Raw genomic sequence first — 26570 nt, forward strand, 5'->3', positions numbered from 1 at the left:
AAAATTTTGTTATAATTTGTGATGCAGATCTGCCAGAATCTTTTCTTTTATGCCTTTTGATTTTTTTGTCTTTTTCTTAATGTGTCAAGAAATAGTCTTAGAACATGACAAAAGAATTACCGTCCAAATTTTAAATGTTTCTCAGTTCGCAGATAGAATCATGGTTAGGTGTCATTATTACCCTGTCATACATATGTAATTGCTTGCCCTATTTAAAAAAAAAAAAAAAAAAAAAAAAAAAAAAAAAGTTCCTAACTTGTGAGACAGTATTTGAAAATGTAAAACAGTCCTAAAGACCTATCCATATTTAATTTACAATTGTATAAACTGAACAAAACACACAAACCCCCGCATTTAAGAAGCTGGATTCAGACACCTCTTGATAATCAAAGTAGTTCTCAGGTTTCTGTTGCTCAGTTGTTTTAGCTCTATTATTGAGTAACAAACCGACCTTCAAGTTGATCTACAATTAACTTTCTGTCACTGATAGTGCATAGATGATATGAAGGTGACAGTTATCACGTTCATTAGAATTTCCATAGTATTTGTTGTGATCAATTAATTAGTCTCTAAAATATTATAACATACTTTTAAAAAGAAAATTACCTATTGCCAAAGTTGATGACAATTGTTTTATGTCAGTTTAGCTGATTAGCTAATCAGTATGCTATTGGTTCAGTGGTACGTGCACTACAGTTTATAGTGGAGCAATGAGTAAGTTCTTTTGCAATTGGCTTAGTCTTATTTTAAATATAGGTAGTGCTGGGCCCATTGCTCAGTGTTGGGTGTGAGGTAGTTGCAGCCGAAGCCTTATATGATTAAAAATACACATCTTCCAAGTATATGAAATATATTGTTGCTGTAGTAGGACACGAGAATTCAATTTCTGACATGTTCTGGGGGGGGGGGGATCACTCTGAAGCGAAAACCATCTGCTTTGGTGATACTGCCAAAAACAAGTAAAACAGCACATCAAATTATTGTCAACCATGCAAAGACAGAGGGACAGCTAAGTGAACAACCAACCAAATGTTTGGTGTGAAATACCTAAAGTTACAGTATACATGACTAATGTTCATATGTTGTGTTTTCTGATCATAATTGGTCAAGAGACCTTCTTGAATGTCTGACATGGCTCTAATAGTAGAGCCGCAATGATTGATCAACTATTAAATTAATTCTTTTAATAACTGATTAATCATTTTGAGTAATTTATTTGAAAAATGTCCAAATTCTTTATTTTCAGCTTCTTAAATGTGAATATTTTCTGTCCTACTTTGTTGGATGCTTTACTCTTATCTGGCAGTAAACTGAATATTTTTGGGGTGTGGATAAAAACAAGACATTTGATGGAGGCGTTACCTCAGGTTGGCTAATATTGATTGACATTTTTCACTTTTTATGTTTTATGGACCTAAAAATTGGTCTAATTGAAAAAAAAAAAAATTGATCCATTATGACTATAATTTAGTTGCAGCCCTATATACCATTATGAATTCCTTAACAGACATCAGTAATCATATATGGCGCATTGGGGAAAGTATTCACAGCGCTTCCCTACAGCCTTATTACAAAATGGTGTAAATTAATTTTTACCATCAAAATTCTACTTACAACACCCCATAATGACAACATGAACAAGTGTTTTTTTTTTTTTTTTTTTTTTTTTTACAAATTTAAACCCAGAGAATAATCAAGAGAGCTGGTTATGTTTCTCTAAGTTAACGTGTTTTCAGCTCCAGTATTAGTCACTGTTAACGTAGAAAAAGTAGGCACTTAAAAAATAATTCAGCAGGTCACTGTTACAATGCCTCGAGTGCTTAAAAATCCATTTTGCAACTTTTTTTCCCCCATAGATAAAATTTGTGACCAGATCAGTGATGCTGTGTTGGATGCTCATCTTGCACAAGACCCTGATGCCAAGGTAGCATGTGGTAAGTGTTCTTTCACTGAAGGAACGTCGCGCTCAAGATGAGGCGTCATAATCTCCCTCAGCCCCAACCAGTCCCAGCAGAAGACTGCCCCTCCCTGAGCCTGGTTCTGCTGGAGGTTTCTTCCTGTTAAAAGGGAGTTTTTCCTTCCCACTGTAGCCAAGTGCTTGCTCACAGGGGGTCGTTTTGACCGTTGGGGTTTTACATAATTATTGTATGGCCTTGCCTTACAATATAAAGCGCCTTGGGGCAACTGTTTGTTGTGATTTGGCGCTATATAAAAAAATTGATTGATTGATTGATAATTTGACATACTGATAACAATCATTGATCACACTGCTGTAGGTTTCTGTTATATCTAGGGCCTAGTTCAAAATAATGAGGCCAAAGTGTGACATAACCATCAAAATTTAAAAGTGTTCTTTTTGTGAAATGTTATCATTTTAGGTATGGTTATATATCAGAGTTTCAATATTTCTATTGGTCTCGGTTCAGTCATTGCGAGAAATTATCCGTGCATATATACTATAATGTGCTAGAGCGTAACGCTTGCGACAATTGCAGGTATCTTCTTTAGTCTGCAGAAGCCTGAAACAAAGAAATTCTGTCCATTAATTCCTGGTATTATTGAACAAGTAATATAATTATTGTATTGAAGCAGAGTAGGAGATATAGCAAAGGTTTTGACACAAATAAATCAAGGACTTATTCTCAGCATTACGCTTGCGACAGTTTTACCTTGCTTTAGAAACATGATGTTTTTTCTAGGAAATGACATTTCTACCTTTACAAAAATGTATTACTGTGTGTTAGTATGAAACACAAACAAACTGACAAAATACAAGGTTATTTCTTGAACATTCAACTTTAAATGATAATGCTAAATATCAGTGTCACACAAAATTGATGAAAAAAGTGCTATTTTTGGGGTAAATTCCATGCATATATCTGGAACCGTGCAGAATTTTTCCATGAAATTTTCAGTATCTGTCAAAGAGACTACAGGCACAGATAAATCTGGATGGTGCTAAATAAAACAATGGCTTGTTCATGACAAATGCAATGCAAATCAATAGTTAGGCTTCATTATTTTTGAACTAGGCCTATAGTCTTGTCATTTGCAAAGCACAAGATACTTTAAGAGTTCATAACTTGCATGAAACCAGATGTGTAAACTATTTTAAAGTCACAATTTGCTTTTGATTTGGTAAATGCTCAGTAACTAATATTCTTAGTTAAAAAAAAATGTTTGCGCATACTTGCAAATTATTTGATTTAATTTCGCTATTCTCATTAACATACTGCTGTCTGTCACATTACTACCTGGTGCCATTTGCACACTTATTCTTAGTAAATCGCATGTAAAACGCTCACCAACCCAACATGCAAAATTTTAGGATGCCTATGCTAATCAGTGTATTGAGTTCCCATTTTATCTGCTCTTGCCTGATGCAAGCTAAATCTTATTTATCTCTTACACTGAGTAATATTGTGTTCTCAGAGACTGTTGCGAAGACGGGGATGATCCTGCTGGCAGGGGAGATCACGTCCAGAGCCCACGTGGACTACCAGAAGGTCGTCAGAGAGACACTCAAGCATATTGGCTATGACGACTCTTCCAAAGGTATGCAGTCAATAATCAGTAGTTCTGAAACTGTGATAAGGCAGTTGCACAACCTCGCGAAAAAGATCATGTCCAAATTTAGACACGAATGTGAGACAGCATGGGAGAAGATCAAGTGAGGTACACAGTGACTGGCGCCTGTGTACTAAATGGGAGAAATCATTATCTTCGAATTGTTTAATATCAGTTATGTTCTAAAACTAAAAATGGTCACAAGCTCACAAAACTGTGCAGACAGGATTTTGAAAGAATGTAATCAAAGCAGACATTCCTTTGTCATTTCTCAACACATGGATGATTTTTGAAGTTGCATGTACCCTGAAAACTTTTGTCAGGTTCTTTCATTTCCAAAGCCGAGTAAGACACAAGAAGGAGTCATTTTATGATGTGAATTTGTTTTTCAATTATGAGTAATGCTCATACACAGTTTGGGTATTTACAGAATCCACTGCCTGTCTAGTCAGTATGCATATGACTCATCTGCACCATCAGAACCCAGTCTGCAAGCACTAATAAGTCAAAGAAAATAGATGGCATATCTATTTTATTTAACAGTTTAAAGTCATTCCAGTATGACAAAAGTGCCTTGCCAGTGGCCCCCTGTCACTTTTCAGGGTTCTCACCAGGATTTTTTTTTTCACAGCAGAGGGGCGAATTTAGCGGGACATAGCCATGTGATGATTATTAAAGGAGGGTCGGAGGCAACCTCCCCAGAAAATCTTTTAAATTTTTAACCCTTTGAAACACTATTTCTTGCATTTTGAGGGACACTTTGTGTTGCTAACTGAGACGTTAAATAATGTGTGACATGTCCTTTTAAAAAGGAAAAAAAACAAACAGAAAAGCCCCCTATGCTGGTTAAATCACAACATAGGGGATCCAAATCACAGTATAGGGATCCCCTATGCTTTATAGCGCTGACGAGAACCCTGCTTTTGGTTAAAGACCAGTTGCCAAAAGATGATGTGTATCTAACCTGTTTTACCAGGCTATACGTATTAGATACTCTTTTTGCGTAGCCTGTGGCTAATGCCATTTTCAAAATCTACCTGTGGATTGATAAAGATTTAAATGCATGTATGCATGCAACTCATATGCCGTGAAACTGAATTTACTGAGTCTCAGTTGGTTGATTCTACAGGCTTTGACTATAAGACCTGCAATGTGCTGGTGGCTTTGGAGCAGCAGTCCCCTGACATTGCTCATTGTGTCTACATGGATCGTACAGAGGAGGACGTGGGTGCCGGTGACCAGGTGGGAGGGTTCACGCATGTGTGATTGGTCCATTTTGTGGAGCCACAAATGTGGCGGTAAAAGTCCGAGTTAGTGTTGAGGTTTTCTAATACTGCAGTTTGTAACTGGTCACATTGCATGTCTGTCAGGGTCTGATGTTTGGTTACGCAACTGATGAGACGGAGGAATGTATGCCGCTTACCGTCATGCTTGCTCACAAGCTCAATGCCAAGATGGCAGAATTGCGCCGCAATGGAGCGCTGCCATGGCTCCGACCTGATTCCAAAACTCAGGTTGGCAAAGAAACTCCAGCTGCATTTTCAGATTTTCTTGCTATATTCTCTTTCTGCAGTCATTTTATAATTATTATTATTATTGTTTTTCCTTAGGTGACTGTTCAGTACAAGCAGGATCGTGGTGCCATGGTGCCGTTGCGTGTCCACACTGTTGTGATCTCTGTGCAGCACGATGAGTGTGTAAATTTGGATGAGATGCGTCAGGCTCTGAAAGAGGAAGTGGTGAAAGCTGTGGTTCCCAGTTGTTACCTGGACAGTGACACCATATATCACCTGCAGCCCAGTGGTCGCTTTGTTATTGGGGGGCCGCAGGTTTTGTTATGTTTTTCCATTGTTGCAAAATATTTAATTGTGTTCATGGAAGCGCTTTCACTAATATGACTGTCTTTTGCCATAGGGCGATGCTGGACTGACGGGGCGCAAGATCATTGTTGATACGTACGGGGGCTGGGGGGCCCATGGCGGCGGTGCATTTTCTGGGAAAGACTACACAAAGGTAGACCGTTCTGCTGCTTACGCTGCCCGCTGGGTGGCCAAATCTCTGGTGAAAGCTGGTCTCTGCAAGCGCGTGTTGGTCCAGGTGAGTACACGGTATACAATGTCTACAGTGGACGCTGCACTCAGGGTCTCTTTTTGTGGTATGTTCCCATGAGAGTGAAAGTTAAATACACTGCTAATAGTCTGTGGGTCAAGCAGGTTTTAGTTACCACTTAAGACAACTAAACACTTATAAAGATTCCAAAAAGGTATCATTTGGACAATCTGACTGAATTTTATGGGGTAAAAACAGGAAAAATTCTGACAATGGTCAATTTCAGCTTCTACAGCGGTTAAAAGTTTAAAGTTGCACCAGTTTTGGTTAAAAAATGGTGAAAATTATTGGTTGAGCGGATAGTGCAAACTGTTTATTTTTAGCTATCAAGTTATGGGATAACATGTCATAGAATTCAACAGACGTCTACCTTGTTTGATTGTTACCATTGTATGGTCAACACTATTCCATTTATTAATCCTATTAGCTCAACCAATCCAGTATTTTCTTTAGTAGAAGTCACTTGTTTCCTTCTGTTGCAATCGTTTATCCTAGTTTGGGAGGCAATGCGGCTTGTATAATGAAACATTCTTTATTGACAGTAATAGTAATTATAATGACGATTGATGCAGGACTTTCCCAGGAATCAAAGCACTAAACAAAATAAACTACTGATAAACAAATAAATGACAATAGTAAAAGGTACACCACACACACACACACACACACACTCATCTTCAACCATTTACTCCAATTAAGGGTTGCGGGGGACTGGTCCCTATCCCAGCGGTAGGAACGCTACAACAATGCAGAAAAAAATCCCATTTAAAAAAACTGATATTACAAAAAAGGTATGAATTATACTCTGGAAAATATGGTAATTTTGTTGAATCTCTAATCAGACAAATAATGCGATTGAATGTGGTTGGAGCATTTTTAAATGTTGATACCTGTGTAATCCTTCATTGACCCCTGCTTGGCTATAGCTGCCACCCTGGGATGACCACAGGCCGAGGCTGGATTTTTTTTTTTTAAATGTGCCATTAAGTCACCTTAAGTGGTATCGATCAGGTCAAACTTGGCTCTAGGCTCGTGGACTCTGTCTGCTTTAGAGTCTGTCCAGATGTGGATATTTAAACGCAAACTGTTGAAGTAATCACTATTGAGGTGAAAAATAAACATGCATCCCTGAAGGGGCTTGTCACAATTGCATCTGTAGGGAAAATGTTAGTGTGAATATTTTGCATGAGTTCCTGGTGGCCTTGATTGTGACAGCCTTGGGGTGCTGTGTAATGAGTGCAACCTCATTTATGAAGTTTACTTTTTAAAATTTCATTAGTGTTTGCTCAATGACTGATCAGATTTGTTTTGAATTTCTTTTCACTGGGTTTGTCACTTGTCCCCCCCTTCCACCTAAATGAGTCCAAACGATTGCTTTAGCATTTGATGGAGCAGACGTCACAGAACCAGCTGTCAAATGTACAGTGCTGTAACACCGTCACTCCTGTCCTACTGTTAGATGCTTCTCACCAAGTATCTGAAATCAGAACAATGGAAAATGTTAGGCCTTGAGACAAATGTCAAATGCTGATTATTATTATTATTATTATTATTATCTGCAATGCCAACGACAAGAAAAGACTTTGTGTATCAAGGTCAAACTTGGAAAAATTTCGCCAGGCACTTCAGATAAAACACATCGTGGCTATTTGTGATTCTGCAAGTAGTACGGTGGAGAATCCCAGAAGCAGTTCTCCAATCTGTACTCCAGAATTCACACCAAGACTACTTTTGACTAATGCTGCTTCTAGTAGCTGTGTGTGTACCCCCACCACCACCTCCAGTCCTCCTGTATAACCACCATAATGTATTTTTGACAACCACAGCTACCAGTCTTTGGTCCATATGAGTCAGAGCTGAACTCTTACTGTATGAGCTTTGAAGACTACAGTACATTAAATAAGAAGTAACACTAAAAAAGAAAAACAAAGCCAAACCATCTAACCACGTAGACTACTCACCCATGGTAGAAGACAATAATTCAAGGAAAAATACCCCCCCCCCCCCCCCCCCCCCCCCCCCCAAACAAAAAGATCTTCTTCTGGACCTTTGCTGGTGGATTTCAACTAGCACACAAGACTGAACAAAAGCTTATACATTCTAAATCTGCATTGGATGGAATCAAGTCAAAGTGACCTCAGACATGTTTGACTTGGGTTGTATTTGGATTCTAATTGTGGCCACAAGGGGGTAGAATCTCTGAAACTTTGTGTATGTGATATGTCGACTAAGCCTTTTATATATCAAAATGAAACTTTGTGCACAAGGTCACCTCCTTAAGATCTCAGACACTTCGTATTGGGCTTTGTGACAGGTTAGCATAACTATTACCTTGTTTTGGTATGATGCTAAATTTGAGAAGTGAGAGGGAGTGTTTTCTTTGGGCTTTAAATATGCACACTTTTGGCAAAGTGTGCCCTGCCCAAAGAGTTCTTTTTATTTTTATAGTTTTTATACTGTAAATCTGTGTTTTGATGTAGGTGTCTTATGCCATCGGAGTGTCCCATCCACTCTCCATCTCCATCTTCAGCTATGGCACTTCCCAGAAGAGTGAGAGGGAATTGCTGGACATTGTGAAGAACAACTTTGACCTCCGTCCAGGTGTGATCGTAAGGTATCGTTGGTAATATTTATCTTAAAAATAAGACGACAATCTCTGCATTTAAGATCTTCACCGTCTGTATTCTTGTTGTCATCTCAGGGAGCTGGACCTGAAGAAGCCCCTCTATCAGCATACGGCGGTTTATGGCCACTTTGGACGCGATGTGTTTCCATGGGAGGTTCCTAAGAAGCTCAGATACTGAATCCTATGTTTAATCTCTCAGTGGGCTTTAGGTTTCCTGTCTGTCTAACCACCCGTCCTCCTCTGTACCTCATCACTATAGTTTCTGCTAAATCTAGTCACACTCCTCCTCTCTGGTCTTTCTTGAAGACATGCGTTTCAGGTTCAGATTGGAAAACATTCTTAATACTTGATGATCAGGGGAACTTATATTTAGCAGTGCTGTGTTTAATGTTGATCAGTCACTCTGAGGGCTCACCTCTAACCTCTACCCATGTTTTCGTAGCTTATATACTTAAGTTAGCGATCAAAATGATGAGTAAGTGGCATTCACTCCTTTTCTCAGTTTACTGTCAGAAATATCAGCTCACCCTTGATTGCATTTGAGAACGGAAAAAGGCACAAATGAAGCGAGGAATATTCCAAGTGGCTCAGAGTCTGATATGCCAAAAAAGTTCATAGTAAGCCAGTAATTTATAATTGAGGTGAAACTAGTTTTCTTTTTTGTGCTGTCCCTCCAGGCCATTTATTTCTGACGTTTTACAGAGAAGTCAGAAGCTGCTAACCTAATGGTTGTGCTGGGCGGCATCATGAAATCACTCCGTTATTGTATCTTATTTTGGCGTGTGAATGTTCCATAGCCGTCAATATTATCTTTGACGGGATAAAGGCGCAGCACTCGTCCCTTGTTCAGACAGTCACTCTGGGTGTAGCTACAGAGAAACCCAGGCTCAGTTACTGATGCACCGGGGCTGCCTTTATCTCAGGGTCACACTGTACTTGAAACTGTTTTTAAAGTATGACATTGGACTGTTTGGACACTTAACAAAGTAACAACTGTGAGCACATTTTGTTGTTTGTCATAAATCCCAGTATTTGTTGCTCGTGTAGGGAACAGACTCACCCTCACACCAATATCACAACCATGGACCAGGATGAAAGAGCCCAGTCAGATAAATTACAGTTTACATGACTTTTATCTTGTTAGATTTCCAATGTGTAGCATTACACTTGTGGAATTTAAAGCTACCGTGTGTGGGATTTAGTGTTATCTAGTGGTGGCTGTTGCAGATTGCGTTATGCCATCACTGGTCACGATTTTGTTTCCCTTCACATTTTTGCTTCTTTCGCTACAGGAATTCCTGCTCCCTTGCCTTCTCTTGTGATAAGAAACATGTATGGTTCGCTATTTCACAAAAATGGCAGTTCTCAGTCTTGTTAGCCTGCACTAGCAATCAGTAGACAGTGTACAGGGTAGAAATCACTGATTACAGTTCTCTTCTCCTCTCCGTCTTATAGCCACTTTGCAGAATGTGGAAGGTGGAGTTGTTTTTCTTTTAATCTACCAAACTGATGGTTATGAATGTCAGTGTTTTATTAACTAATCTTGAATAGCACATTTGACATGAGTGTCTTTGTTGTACCTCTCATTTTGAACACAACCTTGGTGATATACCATACTTCATTAAAAAAAAAAAAAAGGTACATGGCAAAGGTTCTGTCCACAGTTCAACATGAGGATTTATGGTTTTCTTGTAACACTCGCAGCACTTAATCCTGCACATGTATCTGCTGCTTAGTTTTGAGCTGTAACACTGACACTGAGTCTCTTTTAAAGCCCAGTGTAGACGGAGACGTTGGTGCTCTGAGCTGTGTGCAGATTGTCTTTGTGTGTGCACTGAGCTCTTTTGATTAAATTTATTTATTTTTCTTTTTAATGCAGCAGATAGCAGAATACCTCGTATTTACCGATGAAGTGCAAATAGTGGTAGAAGCACCAAATTGGTCACAAAAATTCCTTAGACGTTAGACTTTGGAAAAAGACGGACTGGCTGAATTTTCAATAGGCAGTCAGGTAGTGGTCAATTGAAGAATTACATAGGGGTCAAAGCTAAAAGATGCTCCAATCATAGAGAAAACTACACTGCATCATTTTTCTGCTCACAAAGATTCCAAAAAGGTATAGTTTGGACTATTTGTGACTGAATATTCTGGAGTTATGGTGTAAAAACATCAAGGATGGTGACAAAGGTCAGTTTCAGTTTGTACAGGGGTCAAAAGTTAAAGTTGCTCTAATTTTGGTAAAAAGTGATGAAAATTATTGGTTGAGTTAATAGGGTTTAAAAAGAATTAGTTTGCACCATGTGTCATGCTTAGTTCTCATGTTACAGGGTAACATATGTCACATGTCGTAGAATCCAAAGGATGTCGACCTTGTTTGACCTTTCCTTTGGAGACCAAGCATTCGACACAGTCAAAGCTATTCCATTTATTGATCCTATTACTTGAACCAATAATTTGGACCACTTTTTAACAAAATTGGAGCCACTAAAACTTTTGACCCCTGTACAAACTGAAACTGACCTTTGCCACCATTCTTGCTGTTTTTACTCCATAACTCCAGAACATTCAGTCACAGACAGTCCAAACTGGAATCTCTGTGAGCAGGCAAATAATGTGGTGTAGTTTTCAATATGATTTGAGCATTTTTACTTTCTGACCCCTGTGTAATTCTTCAGTTGACCCCTACCTGACTGACTATTGAAAATTCAAGTGGCCAATCGTACCCCCCCACCCCCCCAAAAGAGTAATATCGAATTAGTATTCGTGCCAAATTTGGTGCTTCTGTCACCATTTGCGGGATTTTCAGTTATGTGCTGCACCATTTTTGCTCCCTTTGGCAAAGCCTGTTTTCATAGTTTGCTTTCTGTAGCACCCCCTTGTGGTGTTCAAGTGTAATACACAGAAGCTTGAACAAGTAGTCACAAGGTGGCGCTAAGAGCATTTTTATAGTAATCCATTTCTGAATGATGAATTAAATGAAATTAAGTTACACTCCAGACTTTTTTGGGGCGGGGGGATGGTGTTTTTGACAGTTTGTATCTTACGTCATGAGTCAACAGGCGGGGCCAATGATTGGTTGGTGTTGTACAGAGAAGCCAGCCTGTTTACACGGTCCCCCTGGTGGCTCTTCATGCACATTTTTTATTTCACTGATTCACTTTTAAAATTCAAATCCTTGATGTGTTTGCTGAAGTGCCTTTTATTACCTTTTCCAACAAGGCCACACCCCCTATGTCTTGTTCCTTGCTTACCCTGAAATCCTGAGCTTTGTTTTCTGAATCGGTCTTTCAGTAATTTGAACTTTTATTTCAAAGCCCTGAAAATAAACGTGTGTAGTTCTACATACTGTCTCAACAATAATTTGTGTTTTAACGTGTATTCACTGACTTGTGTTTGCGGTGTAAACCAGGTTGGATCCTTGTTGTTGCTGTGTGCTAATCCAAGTTTTTACAGCCAACAGTTTGTACAATAGTTAACATGTTTATATGCTGACATGCTTGAGACAAACAGTCACAGGGAAATAGAAAGTTTAAAATCAAAATTTAGTGCTGGAAAAAGCTGAAACATGGGTTTCTTGATTGAACTGTTTTTTTATGTGCAGCATTTTGTTGCCATGATTCCTTCAAAGACACCTTTTTTTTAATCAAGAGAAATACCAAAAAACTTCAGAAAATACTTAATAAATATCCTGCATTGCTTTAATTTTTAAAGACAGTACTCTTAATTTCTACATCTACAACCCCTGGCAATAATTATGGAATCACTGGCCTCGGAGTATGTTCATTCAGTTTAATTTTGTAGAAAAAAAGCAGATCACAGACATGACACAAAACTAAAGTAATTTCAAATGGCAACTTTCTGGCTTTAAGAAACACTATAAGAAATCAGGAAAAAAAAAATTGTGGCAGTCAGTAATGGTTACTTTTTTAGACCAAGCAGAGGGAAAAAAAATATGGACTCACTCAATTCTGAGGAAAAAATTATGGAATCACCCTGTAAATTTTCATCCCCAAAACTAACACCTGCATCAAATCACATCTGCTTGTTAGTCTGCATCTAAAAAGGAGTGATCACACCTTGGAGAGCTGTTGCACCAAGTGGACTGACATGAATCATGGCTCCAACACGAGAGATGTCAATTGAAACAAAGGAGAGGATTATCAAACTCTTAACAGGGTAAATCATCACACAATGTTGCAAAAGATGTTGGTTGTTCAGTCAGTTGTGTCTAAACTCTGGACCAAATACAAACATGGGAAGGTTGTTAAAGGCAAACATACTGGTAGACCAAGGAAGACATCAAAGCGTCAAGACAGAAAACTTAAAGCAATATGTCTCAAAAATCGAAAATGCACAACAAAACAAATGAACGAATGGGAGGAAACTGGAGTCGACGTCTGTGACCGAACGTAAGAAACCGCCTAAAGGAAATGGGATTTACATACAGAAAAGCTAAACGAAAGCAATCATTAACACCTAAACAGAAAAAAAACAAGGTTACAATGGGCTAAGGAAAAGCAATTGTGGACTGTGGGTGACTGGATGAAAGTCATATTCAATGATGAATCTCGAATCTGCATTGGGCAAGGTGATGATGCTGGAACTTTTGTTTGGTGCCGTTCCAATGAGATTTATAAAGATGACTGCCTGAAGAGAACATGTAAATTTCGACAGTCATTGATGATATGGGGCTGCATGTCAGGTAAAGGCGCTGGGGAGATGGCTGTCATTACATCATCAATAAATGCACACGTTTACGTTGATATTTTGGACATTTTCTTATCCCATCAATTGAAAGGATGTTTGGGAATGATGAAATTTTCAAGATGATAATGCATCTTGCCATAGAGCAAAAACTGAAAACATTCCTTGCAAAAAGACACATAGGGTCAATGTCATGGCCTGTAAATAGTCCGGATCTTAATCCAACTGATGTGTTGGAGCGTTCTTTTGTTTTTCATGATTCCATAATTTTTTCCTCAGAATTGAGTGATTCCATTCCCCCCCCCTCTGCTTGGTCTAAAAAAAGTAACCGTTACTGACTGCCACAATTTTTTTTTTCCTGATTTCTTATAGTGTTTCTTAAAGCCAGAAAGTTGCCATTTGAAATGACTTTAGTGTTGTGTCATGTCTGTGATCTTTTTTTTCTACAAAATTAAACAACTGAATGAACATCCTCCGAGGCCGGTGATTCCATAATTTTTGCCAGGGGTTGTATAAAGCAGCTCTCCAGTTTCTGCACTGATTTTTTTTTTTTTTTTTTTTTTTTTTTCCCCCCCAACCGAACTTTGACTAGATGTCTGAACACCACCTGCAAATACTAAAATGCTGCAAATATCAAAAATGTTAAATTTATTACTCAGTCATACATTTGAAGTGATTCTTAAGGACAGAAGTTCCAGATCAATCCAAGAGTTGGTGATTAAAGCTGATTGTCATAAAGTTACAGGTGTTGATACAAACACAAGCATACATATGTTTAAAAAAAATTTCTGCCACCCCCTCCCCTTATTATGTAGGTGATATAGAAAATGTAAACGTCACATTAGCACAATTGTGAGCATTTTGAGGAATATTGATGCTGAAACATGGTGGTCATCTGCAGGACCTCTGAGGTTGGCTCAGACTTTGTAGGCCCACTGAAAGAAGAAGGTTGGAGTTACTTTAAGCTGCTTTTCTATTTCTTTACAGAAAACCATCACAAGATTTAAGAAATTTCACCCACCGTAGTCTTTTTGAAAGAGTTGTAGCTACGAGTAGTCCACACGAATTTCTGACAGTAGAACACAGTCTGCATAGGAATATAAAGGGACAGTTTAAAAATAAATGTTGTTGCCATGGAGTTTTTAAAAGTTGATGTAAAACCAAAGAGCAATGTGCTTACGCCACATTTGAGGGCAGTCTTTACATCTCTGCAACTGTAGGTTTTCAGCATGCACAGATCTGAAAGGGGGGGGAGATATTATTGTATACTCATCACTATGCAAATCATTCCGATTTAAAAAAAAAAAAAAAAAAAAAAAAAAAGTATCTTTAATAAGTAACTCCACCATGGAGACCTAGAAAGAGGTTTTTCCTTTATTCCTCACTTTATGACATCACTAAGCTATGAGAGTTCTGACACCCACCCAACCAGCCTCTGTTGGTTGGAGGAGATAGAAGTTTCAACTTGAGCTCTTAATCAGGATTAAGACACTTCATGGAGTGTGGCGGGGACCATGATACAACTCATTAAATTGCGTTGAGCTGAAATTGGTTGAATGCAGAAAGAACGTCCCGCGTGCAAAATACATGAAGTAATGCATGGCTGGCATTTTAGGAAGTAAGTCCTACAAAGGTGTGTTTGGTGTAAGAGCTGATCAGCAGACTCCATAGGTGTGAAGTTGAGAACCTAACACACCCCCTGCGTGAGACTTTATGGTTCAAAATGGGTCTCTTTTTTTTTTTTTTTTTTTTTTCCTTTATGCTGAAATTCACTTGTCTGATATTCTCGAGTCTGTTCTGTTAAAATTTGATGAAAATCGGCTACATTTTGTTAAGCAGATTTATGCAATGAGTGCACAAACACTGATGGGAGTGCAGTTCTATGTCCTTTTGAAAAGAACAATTTCCTGTTTTTTTGTTGTGGTTTTTTTTTTGTTGTTTTGGTGAAGGGCAAAAATGAATCCCCAAGGTACATGACTGTTGATGAGAACTGATTCCTTTCAACCATGTTTTACTGTGGTCCATTAGCTACATCATTTTCTGACAATCCTGTGTTGTGCTTTTGTAATATTTTGTTAGTATGGTCAAAGCAGATGGTCACCCCACTGAGTTTGGTCTGCTTGAGGTTTCATCCTTTCATAAAAAAAAAAAAAAAACAGAAGGAACTTTTATATTCATATAAATGAATTGAACTTTAGGTGGCGTTCCATTAGCTTGACTCACCTAGAGGAGGTTCCTCCTGGGTCATGCACATGTGCATGAGGCTGCAGAGGGCCCGAGGACTGGCATAATGCAGGATTTCATCGAGCACAGTCTTCCCAAATTTTCCAATGATGGTTTCACACTCATTTCGGTAGGCCTCGGGCAGAATTACACAAATCTTCTGGACCAGCTCGATCAAGGCACTCTGCAGGAGAGCAGAGTTCAAAATGAAGAGGTAACCTGAGTGTTCAGTCTGTAGTGTGGTCTGGTTGATGTGTAACGGACTACTGACTGACCTCAGTCCTTTCCTTTGGGAGCATGTCTTCCAAAGTCTTGATCAGAAATATACAGATGGTGCATTGTCCTGTGGCATGCACCTGATTGAAAGGAATAGCAGTGAGTGCCAACAAAGATCAAATGGATTTTTCACTTACTTGACCTTTTTCGACTGACCTTTTCGAGCCTCCTCACAGCTTTAAGGGCTTCTTTGAGGTGAGGACTGAGGAGGTTCTCACCGGTGGAGCCACAGAGCCCAATTATTTTGCAGATCTCATCTGGTTGCTGCAGAAAAGATAGCTTTAGTTAAATCGCTTTACAAAAAACAAAACAAAGGGGGGTAAAAAAAACAGTAAAGCAGTAATTTGGTAAGGAATCCCAGACAACCTCAGCCTGCAGTTTACCAGAAATTGAGAAATCACGTTCATGACCAGTGGCAGGATCTTCTCCACCTCGTCTTTGCAGGCTTTGGCCACACTTGGTGGCAGGAGGTCACACAGGTGATCTACGTCATTAATGACCTTTTTCTGGAACAAAACAATATGTTAGGGCTATGGACTCTTATACATATATACAGTGTATATATATATGTGTATATATATACTCAACAAAAATATAAACGCAACACTTTTGGTTTTGCTCCCATTTTGTATGAGATGAACTCAAAGTTCTAAAACTTTTTCCACATACACAATATCACCATTTCCCTCAAATATTGTTCACAAACCAGTCTAAATCTGTGATAGTGAGCACTTCTTTGCTGAGATAATCCATCCCACCTCACAGGTGTGTCATACCAAGATGCTGATTAGACACCATGATTAGTGCACAGGTGTGCCTTAGACTGCCCACAATAAAAGACCACTCTGAAAGGTGCAGTTTTGTTTTATTGGGGGGGGGATACCAGTCAGTATCTGGTGTGAACACCATTTGCCTCATGCAGTGCAACACATCTCCTTCGCATCATCCGTGAAGAGAACACCTCTCCAACGTGCCAAACGCCAGCGAATGTGAGCATTTGCCCACTCAGGTCGGTTACGACGGCGAACTGGAGTCAGGTCGAGACCCCGATGAGGACGACGAGCATGCAGATGAGCTTCCCTGAGACGGTTTCTGACAGTTTGCGCAGAAATTCTTTGGTTATGCAAACCGATTGTTCCAGCAGCTGTCCGAGTGGCTGGTCTCAGACGATCTTGGAGGTGAACATGCTGGATGTGAAGGTCCTGGGCGGGTGTGGTTACATGTGGTCTGCGGTTGTGAGGCTGGTTGGATGTACTGCCAAATTCTCTGAAATGCCTTTGGAGACGGCTTATGGTAGAGACATGAACATTCAATACATGAGCAACAGCTCTGGTTGACATTCCTGCTGTCAGCATGCCAATTGCACGCTCCCTCAAATCTTGCGACATCTGTGGCATTGTGCTGTGTGATAAAACTGCACCTTTCAGAGTGGCCTTTTATTGTGGGCAGTCTAAGGCACACCTGTGCACTAATCATGGTGTCTAATCAGCATCTTGGTATGGCACACCTGTGAGGTGGGATGGATTATCTCAGCAAAGGAGAAGTGCTCACTATCACAGATTTAGACTGGTTTGTGAACAATATTTGAGGGAAATGGTGATATTGTGTATGTGGAAAAAGTTTTAGATCTTTGAGTTCATCTCATACAAAATGGGAGCAAAACCAAAAGTGTTGCGTTTATATTTTTGTTGAGTGTATATAAAACCCCTGGCAATAGTTATGGAATCACCGGCCTCGGAGTATGTTCATTCAGTTGTTTAATTTTGTAGAAAAAAAGCAGATCACAGACATAACACAAAACTAAAGTAATTTCAAATGGCAACTTTCTGGCTTTACGAAACACTATAAGAAATCGGGAAAAATAATTGTGGCAGTCAGTAACGGTTACTTTTTTAGACCAAGCAGAGGGAAAAAAAATATGGACTCACTCAATTCTGAGGAATAAATTATGGAATCACCCTGTAAACTTTCATCCCCAAAACTAACACCTGCATCAATTCAGATCTGCTCGTTAGTCTGCATCTAAAAAGGAGTGATCACACCTTGGAGAGCTGTTGCACCAAGTGGACTGACATGAATCATGGCTCCAACACGAGAGATGTCAATTGAAACAAAGGAGAGGATTATCAAACTCTTAAAAGAGGGTAAATCATCACACAGTGTTGCAAAAGATGTTGGTTGTTCACAGTCAGCTGTGTCTAAACTCTGGACCAAATACAAACAACACGGGAAGGTTGTTAAAGGCAAACATATTGGTAGACCAAGGAAGACATCAAAGCGTCAAGACAGAAAACTTAAAACAATATGTCTCAAAAATCGAAAATGCACAACAAAACAAATGAGGAACGAATGGGAGGAAACTGGAGTCAACGTCTGTGACCGAACTGTAAGAAACTGCCTAAAGGAAATGGGATTTACATACAGAAAAGCTAAACGAAAGCCATCATTAACACCTAAACAGAAAAAAATAAGGTTACAATGGGCTAAGGAAAAGCAATCGTGGACTGTGGATGACTGGATGAAAGTCATATTCAGTGATGAATCTCGAATCTGCATTGGGCAAGGTGATGATGCTGGAACTTTTGTTTGGTGCCGTTCCAATGAGATTTGTAAAGATAACTGCCTGAACAGAACATGTAAATTTCCACAGTCATTGATGATATGGGGCTGCATGTCAGGCAAAGGCACTGGGGACATGGCTGTCATTACATCATCAATAAATGCGCAAGTTTACATTGATATTTTGGACACTTTTCTTATCCCATCAATTGAAAGGATGTTTGGGGATGATGAAATCATTTTTCAAGATGATAATGCATCTTGCCATAGAGCAAAAACTGAAAACATTCCTTGCAAAAAGACACATAGGGTCAATGTCATGGCCTGCAAATAGTCCGGATCTTAATCCAATTGAAAATCTTTGGTGGAAGTTGAAGAAAATGGTCAATCAATCAATCAATTTTTTTATATAGCGCCAAATCACAACAAACAGTTGCCCCAAGGCGCTTTATATTGTAAGGCAAGGCCATACAATAATTATGTAAAACCCCAATGGTCAAAAACGACCCCCTGTGAGCAAGCACTTGGCTACAGTGGGAAGGAAAAACTCCCTTTTAACAGGAAGAAACCTCCAGCAGAACCAGGCCCAGGGAGGGGCAGTCCTCTGCTGGGACTGGTTGGGGCTGAGGGAGAGAACCAGGAAAAAGACATGCTGTGGAGGGGAGCAGAGATCGATCACTAATGATTAAATGCAGAGTGGTGCATACAGAGCAAAAAGAGAAAGAAACAGTGCATCATGGGAACCCCCCAGCAGTCTACGTCTATAGCAGCATAACTAAGGGATGGTTCAGGGTCACCCGATCCAGCCCTAACTATAAGCTTTAGCAAAAAGGAAAGTTTTAAGCCTAATCTTAAAAGTAGAGAGGGTGTCTGTCTCCCTGATCTGAATTGGGAGCTGGTTCCACAGGAGAGGAGCCTGAAAGCTGAAGGCTCTGCCTCCCATTCTACTCTTACAAACCCTAGGAACTACAAGTAAGCCTGCAGTCTGAGAGCGAAGCGCTCTATTGGGGTGATATGGTACTACGAGGTCCCTAAGATAAGATGGGACCTGATTATTCAAAACCTTATAAGTAAGAAGAAGAATTTTAAACTCTATTCTAGAATTAACAGGAAGCCAATGAAGAGAGGCCAATATGGGTGAGATATGCTCTCTCCTTCTAGTCCCCGTCAGTACTCTAGCTGCAGCATTTTGAATTAACTGAAGGCTTTTTAGGGAACTTTTAGGACAACCTGATAATAATGAATTACAATAGTCCAGCCTAGAGGAAATAAATGCATGAATTAGTTTTTCAGCATCACTCTGAGACAAGACCTTTCTGATTTTAGAGATATTGCGTAAATGCAAAAAAGCAGTCCTACATATTTGTTTAATATGCGCTTTGAATGACATATCCTGATCAAAAATGACTCCAAGATTTCTCACAGTATTACTAGAGGTCAGGGTAATGCCATCCACAGTAAGGATCTGGTTAGACACCATGTTTCTAAGATTTGTGGGGCCAAGTACAATAACTTCAGTTTTATCTGAGTTTAAAAGCAGGAAATTAGAGGTCATCCATGTCTTTATGTCTGTAAGACAATCCTGCAGTTTAGCTAATTGGTGTGTGTCCTCTGGCTTCATGGATAGATAAAGCTGGGTATCATCTGCGTAACAATGAAAATTTAAGCAATACCGTCTAATAATACTGCCTAAGGGAAGCATGTATAAAGTGAATAAAATTGGTCCTAGCACAGAACCTTGTGGAACTCCATAATTAACTTTAGTCTGTGAAGAAGATTCCCCATTTACATGAACAAATTGTAATCTATTAGACAAATATGATTCAAACCACCGCAGCGCAGTGCCTTTAATACCTATGGCATGCTCTAATCTCTGTAATAAAATTTTATGGTCAACAGTATCAAAAGCAGCACTGAGGTCTAACAGAACAAGCACAGAGATGAGTCCACTGTCCGAGGCCATAAGCAGATCATTTGTAACCTTCACTAATGCTGTTTCTGTACTATGATGAATTCTAAAACCTGACTGAAACTCTTCAAATAGACCATTCCTCTGCAGATGATCAGTTAGCTGTTTTACAACTACCCTTTCAAGAATTTTTGAGAGAAAAGGAAGGTTGGAGATTGGCCTATAATTAGCTAAGATAGCTGGGTCAAGTGACGGCTTTTTAAGTAATGGTTTAATTACTGCCACCTTAAAAGCCTGTGGTACATAGCCAACTAACAAAGATAGATTGATCATATTTAAGATCGAAGCATTAAATAATGGTAGGGCTTCCTTGAGCAGCCTGGTAGGAATGGGATCTAATAAACATGTTGATGGTTTGGATGAAGTAACTAATGAAAATAACTCAGACAGAACAATCGGAGAGAAAGAGTCTAACCAAATACCGGCATCACTGAAAGCAGCCAAAGATAACGATACGTCTTTGGGATGGTTATGAGTAATTTTTTCTCTAATAGTTAAAATTTTGTTAGCAAAGAAAGTCATGAAGTCATTACTAGTTAAAGTTAATGGAATACTCAGCTCAATAGAGCTCTGACTCTTTGTCAGCCTGGCTACAGTGCTGAAAAGAAACCTGGGGTTGTTCTTATTTTCTTCAATTAGTGATGAGTAGAAAGATGTCCTAGCTTTACGAAGGGCTTTTTTATAGAGCAACAGACTCTTTTTCCAGGCTAAGTGAAGATCTTCTAAGTTAGTGAGACGCCATTTCCTCTCCAACTTACGGGTTATCTGCTTTAAGCTACGAGTTTGTGAGTTATACCACGGAGTCAGGCACTTCTGATTTAAAGCTCTCTTTTTTAGAGGAGCTACAGCATCCAAAGTTGTCTTCAATGAGGATGTAAAACTACTGACGAGATACTCTATCTCACTTACAGAGTTTAGGTAGCTACTCTGCACTGTGTTGGTATATGGCATTAGAGAACATAAAGAAGGAATCATATCCTTAAACCTAGATACAGCGCTTTCTGAAAGACTTCTAGTGTAATGAAACTTATTCCCCACTGCTGGGTAGTCCATCAGAGTAAATGTAAATGTTATTAAGAAATGATCAGACAGAAGGGAGTTTTCAGGGAATACTGTTAAGTCTTCTATTTCCATACCACAAGTCAGAACAAGATCTAAGATATGATTAAAGTGGTGGGTGGACTCATTTACTTTTTGAGCAAAGCCAATAGAGTCTAATAATAGATTAAATGCAGTGTTGAGGCTGTCATTCTCAGCATCTGTGTGGATGTTAAAATCGTCCACTATAATTATCTGAGCTAAGCACTAAGTCAGACAAAAGGTCTGAAAATTCACAGAGAAACTCACAGTAACGACCAGGTGGACGATAGATAATAACAAATAAAACTGTTTTTTGGGACTTCCAATTTGGATGGACAAGACTAAGAGTCAAGCTTTCAAATGAATTAAAGCTCTGTCTGGGTTTTTGATTAATTAATAAGCTGGAATGGAAGATTGCTGCTAATCCTCCGCCCCGGCCCGTGCTACGAGCATTCTGACAGTTAGTGTGACTCGGGGGTGTTGACTCATTTAAACTAACATATTCATCCTGCTGTAACCAGGTTTCTGTAAGGCAGAATAAATCAATATGTTGATCAATTATTATATCATTTACCAACAGGGACTTAGAAGAGAGAGACCTAATGTTTAATAGACCACATTTAACTGTTTTAGTCTGTGGTGCAGTTGAAGGTGCTATATTATTTTTTCTTTTTGAATTTTTATGCTTAAATAGATTTTTGCTGGTTATTGGTGGTCTGGGAGCAGGCACCGTCTCTACGGGGATGGGGTAATGAGGGGATGGCAGGGGGAGAGAAGCTGCAGAGAGGTGTGTAAGACTACAATTCTGCTTCCTGGTCCCAACCCTGGATAGTCACGGTTTGGAGGATTTAAGAAAATTGGCCAGATTTCTAGAAATGAGAGCTGACAAGGCTCCAACTTGCAAAGCTGATCTGGCAACAGCAATCAGATAAAGTTGGAGCCAGATTGATGAAGAGTACTGTTTGTCACTCATTAAGTCCATGCCTCAGAGACTGCAAGCTGTTATAAAAGCCAGAGGTGGTGCAACAAAATACTAGTGATGTGTTGGAGCGTTCTTTTGTTTTTCATAATTTTTTTACGTTATCAAATTTCTGTCCAACCTAAAACTAGCAGATGCCTTAATGCTAAGTACACTAATAAAAGAGCTAATTGTTACTCCCTGAAAGACATTATTAAAGCATCTAATGACAGACATTTAGCATGTAAGGGCATGTTTGTTCAAATTTGCAGTTCATGGAGGTTTTGTATAAGAGTTAAGGTGCGCTGACACTTGATGCATGCACTTAAATGCACGTCGTCGTGATGATCCCACCCACTGTGTTCCCAGCTGGATGCCATGCTTTGTTCCACTGACTGCCACGTGCTGAGTGCTTGATGCTCTGTATATAAAATAATTGTGTAGCAGATTAATAATTTTATCTGCAAGTTGGCTGCTGAAAACGGCTCTAATTGCTTCCTGAATCACAGACAACTGCTCCAGCCGGAGCCGAACAGGCTGGAGAAAGCATTTGGAGCCATCTAAAAAAGTAATTATTTGTCATGTTTACATTGTCATGGCTTGGTAAAACAGTTGCATGTTCTTTATTTATGTGCAGCTGTAAAAGTATGTTTGACAGATTTAATCCTTCAAACGAGCTGCGCTCTGATGTGGTGCGTTGACGCAACCACTCACTCTTTTTACTCGACGAGCAGCACATTGTGATGGTGAGCTGATCGCGCCACATTGCACGATGTTTATGCATGAAAGAATTTTTTGAACATTTCAAAATTCTCTGCGCAGTTACACACACCGATGACCCTCTCGTGTTCAGGCTGCACCCGTTAAAGACGAGTTTATTCTCCTGCATGACACAGGGCATGCATGTGCGTGCAAGTGTCAGTGGGCCTTTATGTTGTAGCCTGCTGTCTTTTGATGTCAATTTCAACTGCTGTTTCAGGGGCACTTCAGAAATATCAAAAATAATGAACAATGGCTCCTTTGTGCAATATTTTGGTTCGGGGGGGCTCAGAGGGGGTCTCACCCAATGTAGAACCACCACTGAACCCAGCAAATGATGTGATATCACACAGGCGGAGGTGTGTCCAGGGTTGGTCATGACCTTATAACCAGAGAGGATTTAAAACAGATACAGTATGAGAATAAGACTCGTGACCACATTCTAAACTGTTTTTAACAGACGTCATGGACTAGGCAACTAATGAAATATTTTCCCTTTATGATAAATCACTCAGATTTGCAAAATAAAACTGCATACAGTGTGTGCAGAATTTTGAGGGGAAAAAATTAATTTCATCCATTTGGGAATAAGGCTGTAACAACAAAATATGGAAAAGGTGAAGCGCTGTGAATACTTTCTGGATAAACCGTAAGTGTATTTTTCATTTTAGTGCTTGGAACGAAAGAGGATCTTTGAGGTCATGTGAGCGACAAAAACTGCCCGAGAAATTTCATTTCAGCTTTTGTTTATAGAAAGAGAAGTGATACATTCTAATCCAGTGTGCACTAAACTAAAAGAAACCAAAAAGAGGAAACGGGAGTCTTGAAATGAGAACTTCAAGAGTTTGAGGTGGCTTTGCCTCGAGTTTGCAAATATGTTCCTTCACACATATCAGTAAGCAAACAGCCCTCCTCAGGAATGTTGTATTTGCTGCTCACTTTGCTATTGTTCTCACCTGGAAGTCTGCATTGGAAAGCAGGTCATCGATGAGCTTTACAATTTCTGTGCAGTCCTGGCAAAGGTCCCCAGTCTGAACATCAAATCAAAGTCATAATTAAAACAAACCAAACATATAAACTATTTTTTCACAGTGTCCTCACCACCCCCACCCCCATTAGAAATACATCTGAAAAAAATGTATTCATTTTGTATTAAAGGTCGAGAGGTTTTATGACATCCACAACAGTTATTTGTGCCAAATGCCAATGAAACAAGTGTGCTTCCCGGAAATGATGCACCCTGCCCAGCTAACTAGCTTACAGTGATCATACTGGAAAGAAAATGCCTCGAACATTGGGGGCATTTACTAACAACTGAGAAGTTATGATGCAGAGTTTAAGATCACGCTGATAACTTCAGCCCCATCATCAAACAACTCTCAAGCAGCTAAAAAATAAAAAGTGAGTAAGTGATGTTAGAAGATGGTAATGTTATGTGTCGACGCGGATTGAGGAGCGAACCTGCGTCAGACAGGACCCAGCGCTAAAAATAACCAGAAAGCGGTTCCAAACAAAAACTATTTATTATACACCTGTGTTTAAAAGTGTAAAAACATAAAAAACAACGTCCCTCTGGTGGAGTGATTCGTGGCTCGCTCTCCAGCGCCCGCAAGGATTAAAGCCGGCGCTCCTGGACTTCCTACCACCGCCAAACACCCCCCAGGTGGACACGACAAACTGATTCTCTGTGAAGCAAAGAGACGGTGAGGTAAGTCAACAGATACAACTATATCTTCCAATAAACACACGCTGCCAGCAACACACTCAGGTCAGTGTCCTTTCTTTTACTTTATGCAAATGAGCAGCTTCTCACAACAAGTGGAGGATCACTTATCCTTCACGCCACAGCAGTGAGAAGCAAACTGCGCAATTCTCTTTACAATTCCAGTATACTGTGTAACAAAACACCAAGTTACTATCAACAAGTACCTAAACACTTAACTACCTTTCGTGTGTGCTGACAGCATGTGTCCTCACCCCTCCCTGCTTCACGGGCTCGATGTGTCAAACCCAGGTGCGGTCCTCAGCGTCTCACAAACGAACGTCACAAGGTCGAGTTCCCGGCAGTTCTGCTTGAATCACACATGACTTAAATGCAGAACGCCATCCAATTATCTGCTTCAGCTGCAAGTCGTCCAGGTTGCACGTGAGCACCAAGCACAGGTGCTTTCCATGATGTTGATGAGGGTGAAGACTCTTCAGCCAGCACCTTCTTCACAGACAAATCAGCCCTCATGCCACCTGGAGAGCAAAGAAAAGAAAAGAACACCAAAACATCCAGCCACGCCCCCCCCCAACACACAACAGGTAAGCCCAAAAAGATCATATTCAAAATGCTAACACTCAAAAACTGTGCCAGTATGCGGCTAAAAAAAAGAAATGAGTGACCGCACATATGTGCACAATCCAACCACTTGGAGCAGTGGGCTGCCACAGTCATGCAAACTCCACACAGAAAGGGCAGGAGGTGATCCCACAACTTTCTTGCTGTGATGCAACAGTGCTAACCACGAAGCCACCGTGCTGCTGATTTTTGATTTTTTTTTTTTTATGTTATTTCTCCTGGTAATTGTGGAAGTATATGCTGGAAAACATAACTGCAGTAAATATTGCACATTTAAAGCACATACTGCACATTAAGCATGATAGCAGCTTGCACATTGCCACTGATGACCAATTAATATTTTACTTCTTGTGAAAATTTATTCAAATTAAAAAGCAAGAAATAAAACACCCCCCCCCCCACAAAAAAAAAGCCCATAAATGAATACAAATGAGTTAATCCTTTATTGATATATTTATTTTAATTTGCATTATTAAGTTGTGAAATAAATATTGGAAGTTGGTTGTGAACCTTCTCTCATTTGCATTCATTCTGCAAAAAAAAAAAAAAAGTAGTAAGCTGTTTTCATGCAAAATTATTTCTCCAGTTTGAAGACCTGCAGATGTGTCAGCAGGATTACAGTATTTTAAAAATGTCTCTTTTGTTGTTTTTGGATTTAAAAAAAAAAATCAGCCTTCCAGTCTTTCTTTCACCGTGATGAAAAGTCACATTTACTTTATAATTCCTCATTCAAAAGGAGCTGCGAAATACAAAATCTCATGCAGGTGATAATGTGTAAGAAACATGGTTTTTAGTTTTGTTGTTGTTGTTATAGCTGTTATTTAGTGCGATTATAAAGAAGAAATCGTACTTCACTCAGATCATCTGTAGGATTCTCCAAGTCCTCCAGGTTAAACGATGCAAAAGCTGCAGAGAGAAAAACGTTCATTATTGAGCATCAGCTGCGCTTCAGAGAGCATCCTGCTGCCACATCTGACTGAAGAGCTTCCACAGTCTCACCTGAACAGCCCAGGAGGACGAGGAGCAGCGAGACGAGCTGCAGAGAGGCCATCACCGCTCAAATACTGCCGGTTTAACGCAGATCCTTTTCACAGCTGTGCAACAAACATCAAATGCAACTTGTATTTAAGTCCCGCAGCCACCTCCAGCCCCAACCAATCAGATAGATTTATTTTAATCACACGCCACCGTGATGATAAGCTTGTTTTCACAGTTGGGCAGCTGCCAGCGTGATTCTGTGAATTTTTTGTCGTTTTCACTTCTTCAAAACAAACCGTTTTCGAAAATCGACTCCAACGTCAGCAACAAGTGAACACGTGTTGACTTGGATACTCATGACAGCTGTCTGTCACGAGCTACAACCTTCAGAAGCTGTGATTGGAGAGATGGATCAGGG

The 26570-nt window shown here is 39.6% G+C and overlaps 2 protein-coding genes across 3 annotated transcripts in view; one reads left to right on the plus strand and one right to left on the minus strand.

The window, feature by feature from the left end:
- The window catches only part of mat2aa (methionine adenosyltransferase II, alpha a), a 21582-nt gene extending 11597 nt beyond the window's left edge, over nucleotides 1-9985 (plus strand). Inside the window, exons 2-10 of one of the 2 annotated variants that reach the window (XR_004565983.1) lie at nucleotides 1857-1934; nucleotides 3433-3555; nucleotides 4697-4809; nucleotides 4938-5081; nucleotides 5178-5396; nucleotides 5482-5664; nucleotides 8157-8290; nucleotides 8378-8563; nucleotides 8623-9985. Coding sequence is in view for 1 of the 2 variants with exons in the window: in XM_034192049.1 (XP_034047940.1) it covers nucleotides 1857-1934; nucleotides 3433-3555; nucleotides 4697-4809; nucleotides 4938-5081; nucleotides 5178-5396; nucleotides 5482-5664; nucleotides 8157-8290; nucleotides 8378-8480 (1097 nt within the window). In the remaining variant the exon portion in view is untranslated. Of the gene's footprint in view, nucleotides 1-1856; nucleotides 1935-3432; nucleotides 3556-4696; nucleotides 4810-4937; nucleotides 5082-5177; nucleotides 5397-5481; nucleotides 5665-8156; nucleotides 8291-8377 lie in introns of both variants that reach the window. The other variant, XM_034192049.1, reaches the window with a different exon arrangement.
- A 3598-nt stretch (nucleotides 9986-13583) lies between these two features.
- Nucleotides 13584-26333, minus strand: LOC117529951 (prosaposin). The gene is made up of 10 exons (XM_034192856.1): nucleotides 26174-26333; nucleotides 26025-26080; nucleotides 23787-23861; nucleotides 15889-16011; nucleotides 15662-15769; nucleotides 15505-15585; nucleotides 15230-15413; nucleotides 14187-14245; nucleotides 14028-14093; nucleotides 13584-13941 (listed from the first exon to the last, which is right to left on the minus strand). Exons 1-10 carry the CDS (start codon nucleotides 26223-26225, stop codon nucleotides 13924-13926), a joined length of 822 nt encoding a protein of 273 aa, XP_034048747.1. The 5' UTR covers nucleotides 26226-26333; the 3' UTR covers nucleotides 13584-13923.
- Between the last annotated feature and the right edge of the window lie 237 nt (nucleotides 26334-26570).

This window comes from Thalassophryne amazonica, chromosome 17 (assembly GCF_902500255.1).
Source record: "Thalassophryne amazonica chromosome 17, fThaAma1.1, whole genome shotgun sequence".
Taxonomy (NCBI): domain Eukaryota; kingdom Metazoa; phylum Chordata; class Actinopteri; order Batrachoidiformes; family Batrachoididae; genus Thalassophryne; species Thalassophryne amazonica.

Bases quoted from the DNA above. Each gene is read 5' to 3' on its own strand.
- LOC117529951 (XM_034192856.1), bottom strand. From the start codon at position 26,225: ATGGCCTCTCTGCAGCTCGTCTCGCTGCTCCTCGTCCTCCTGGGCTGT. The intron at 15,770-15,888 runs GTAAACTGCAGG...TCTTTTCTGCAG, and splicing joins ACGTGATTTCTCAATTTCTG to CAACCAGATGAGATCTGCAA. The intron at 14,246-15,229 runs GTGAGTCAAGCT...CCCCCCTTTCAG, and splicing joins CCAGGAGGAACCTCCTCTAG to ATCTGTGCATGCTGAAAACC.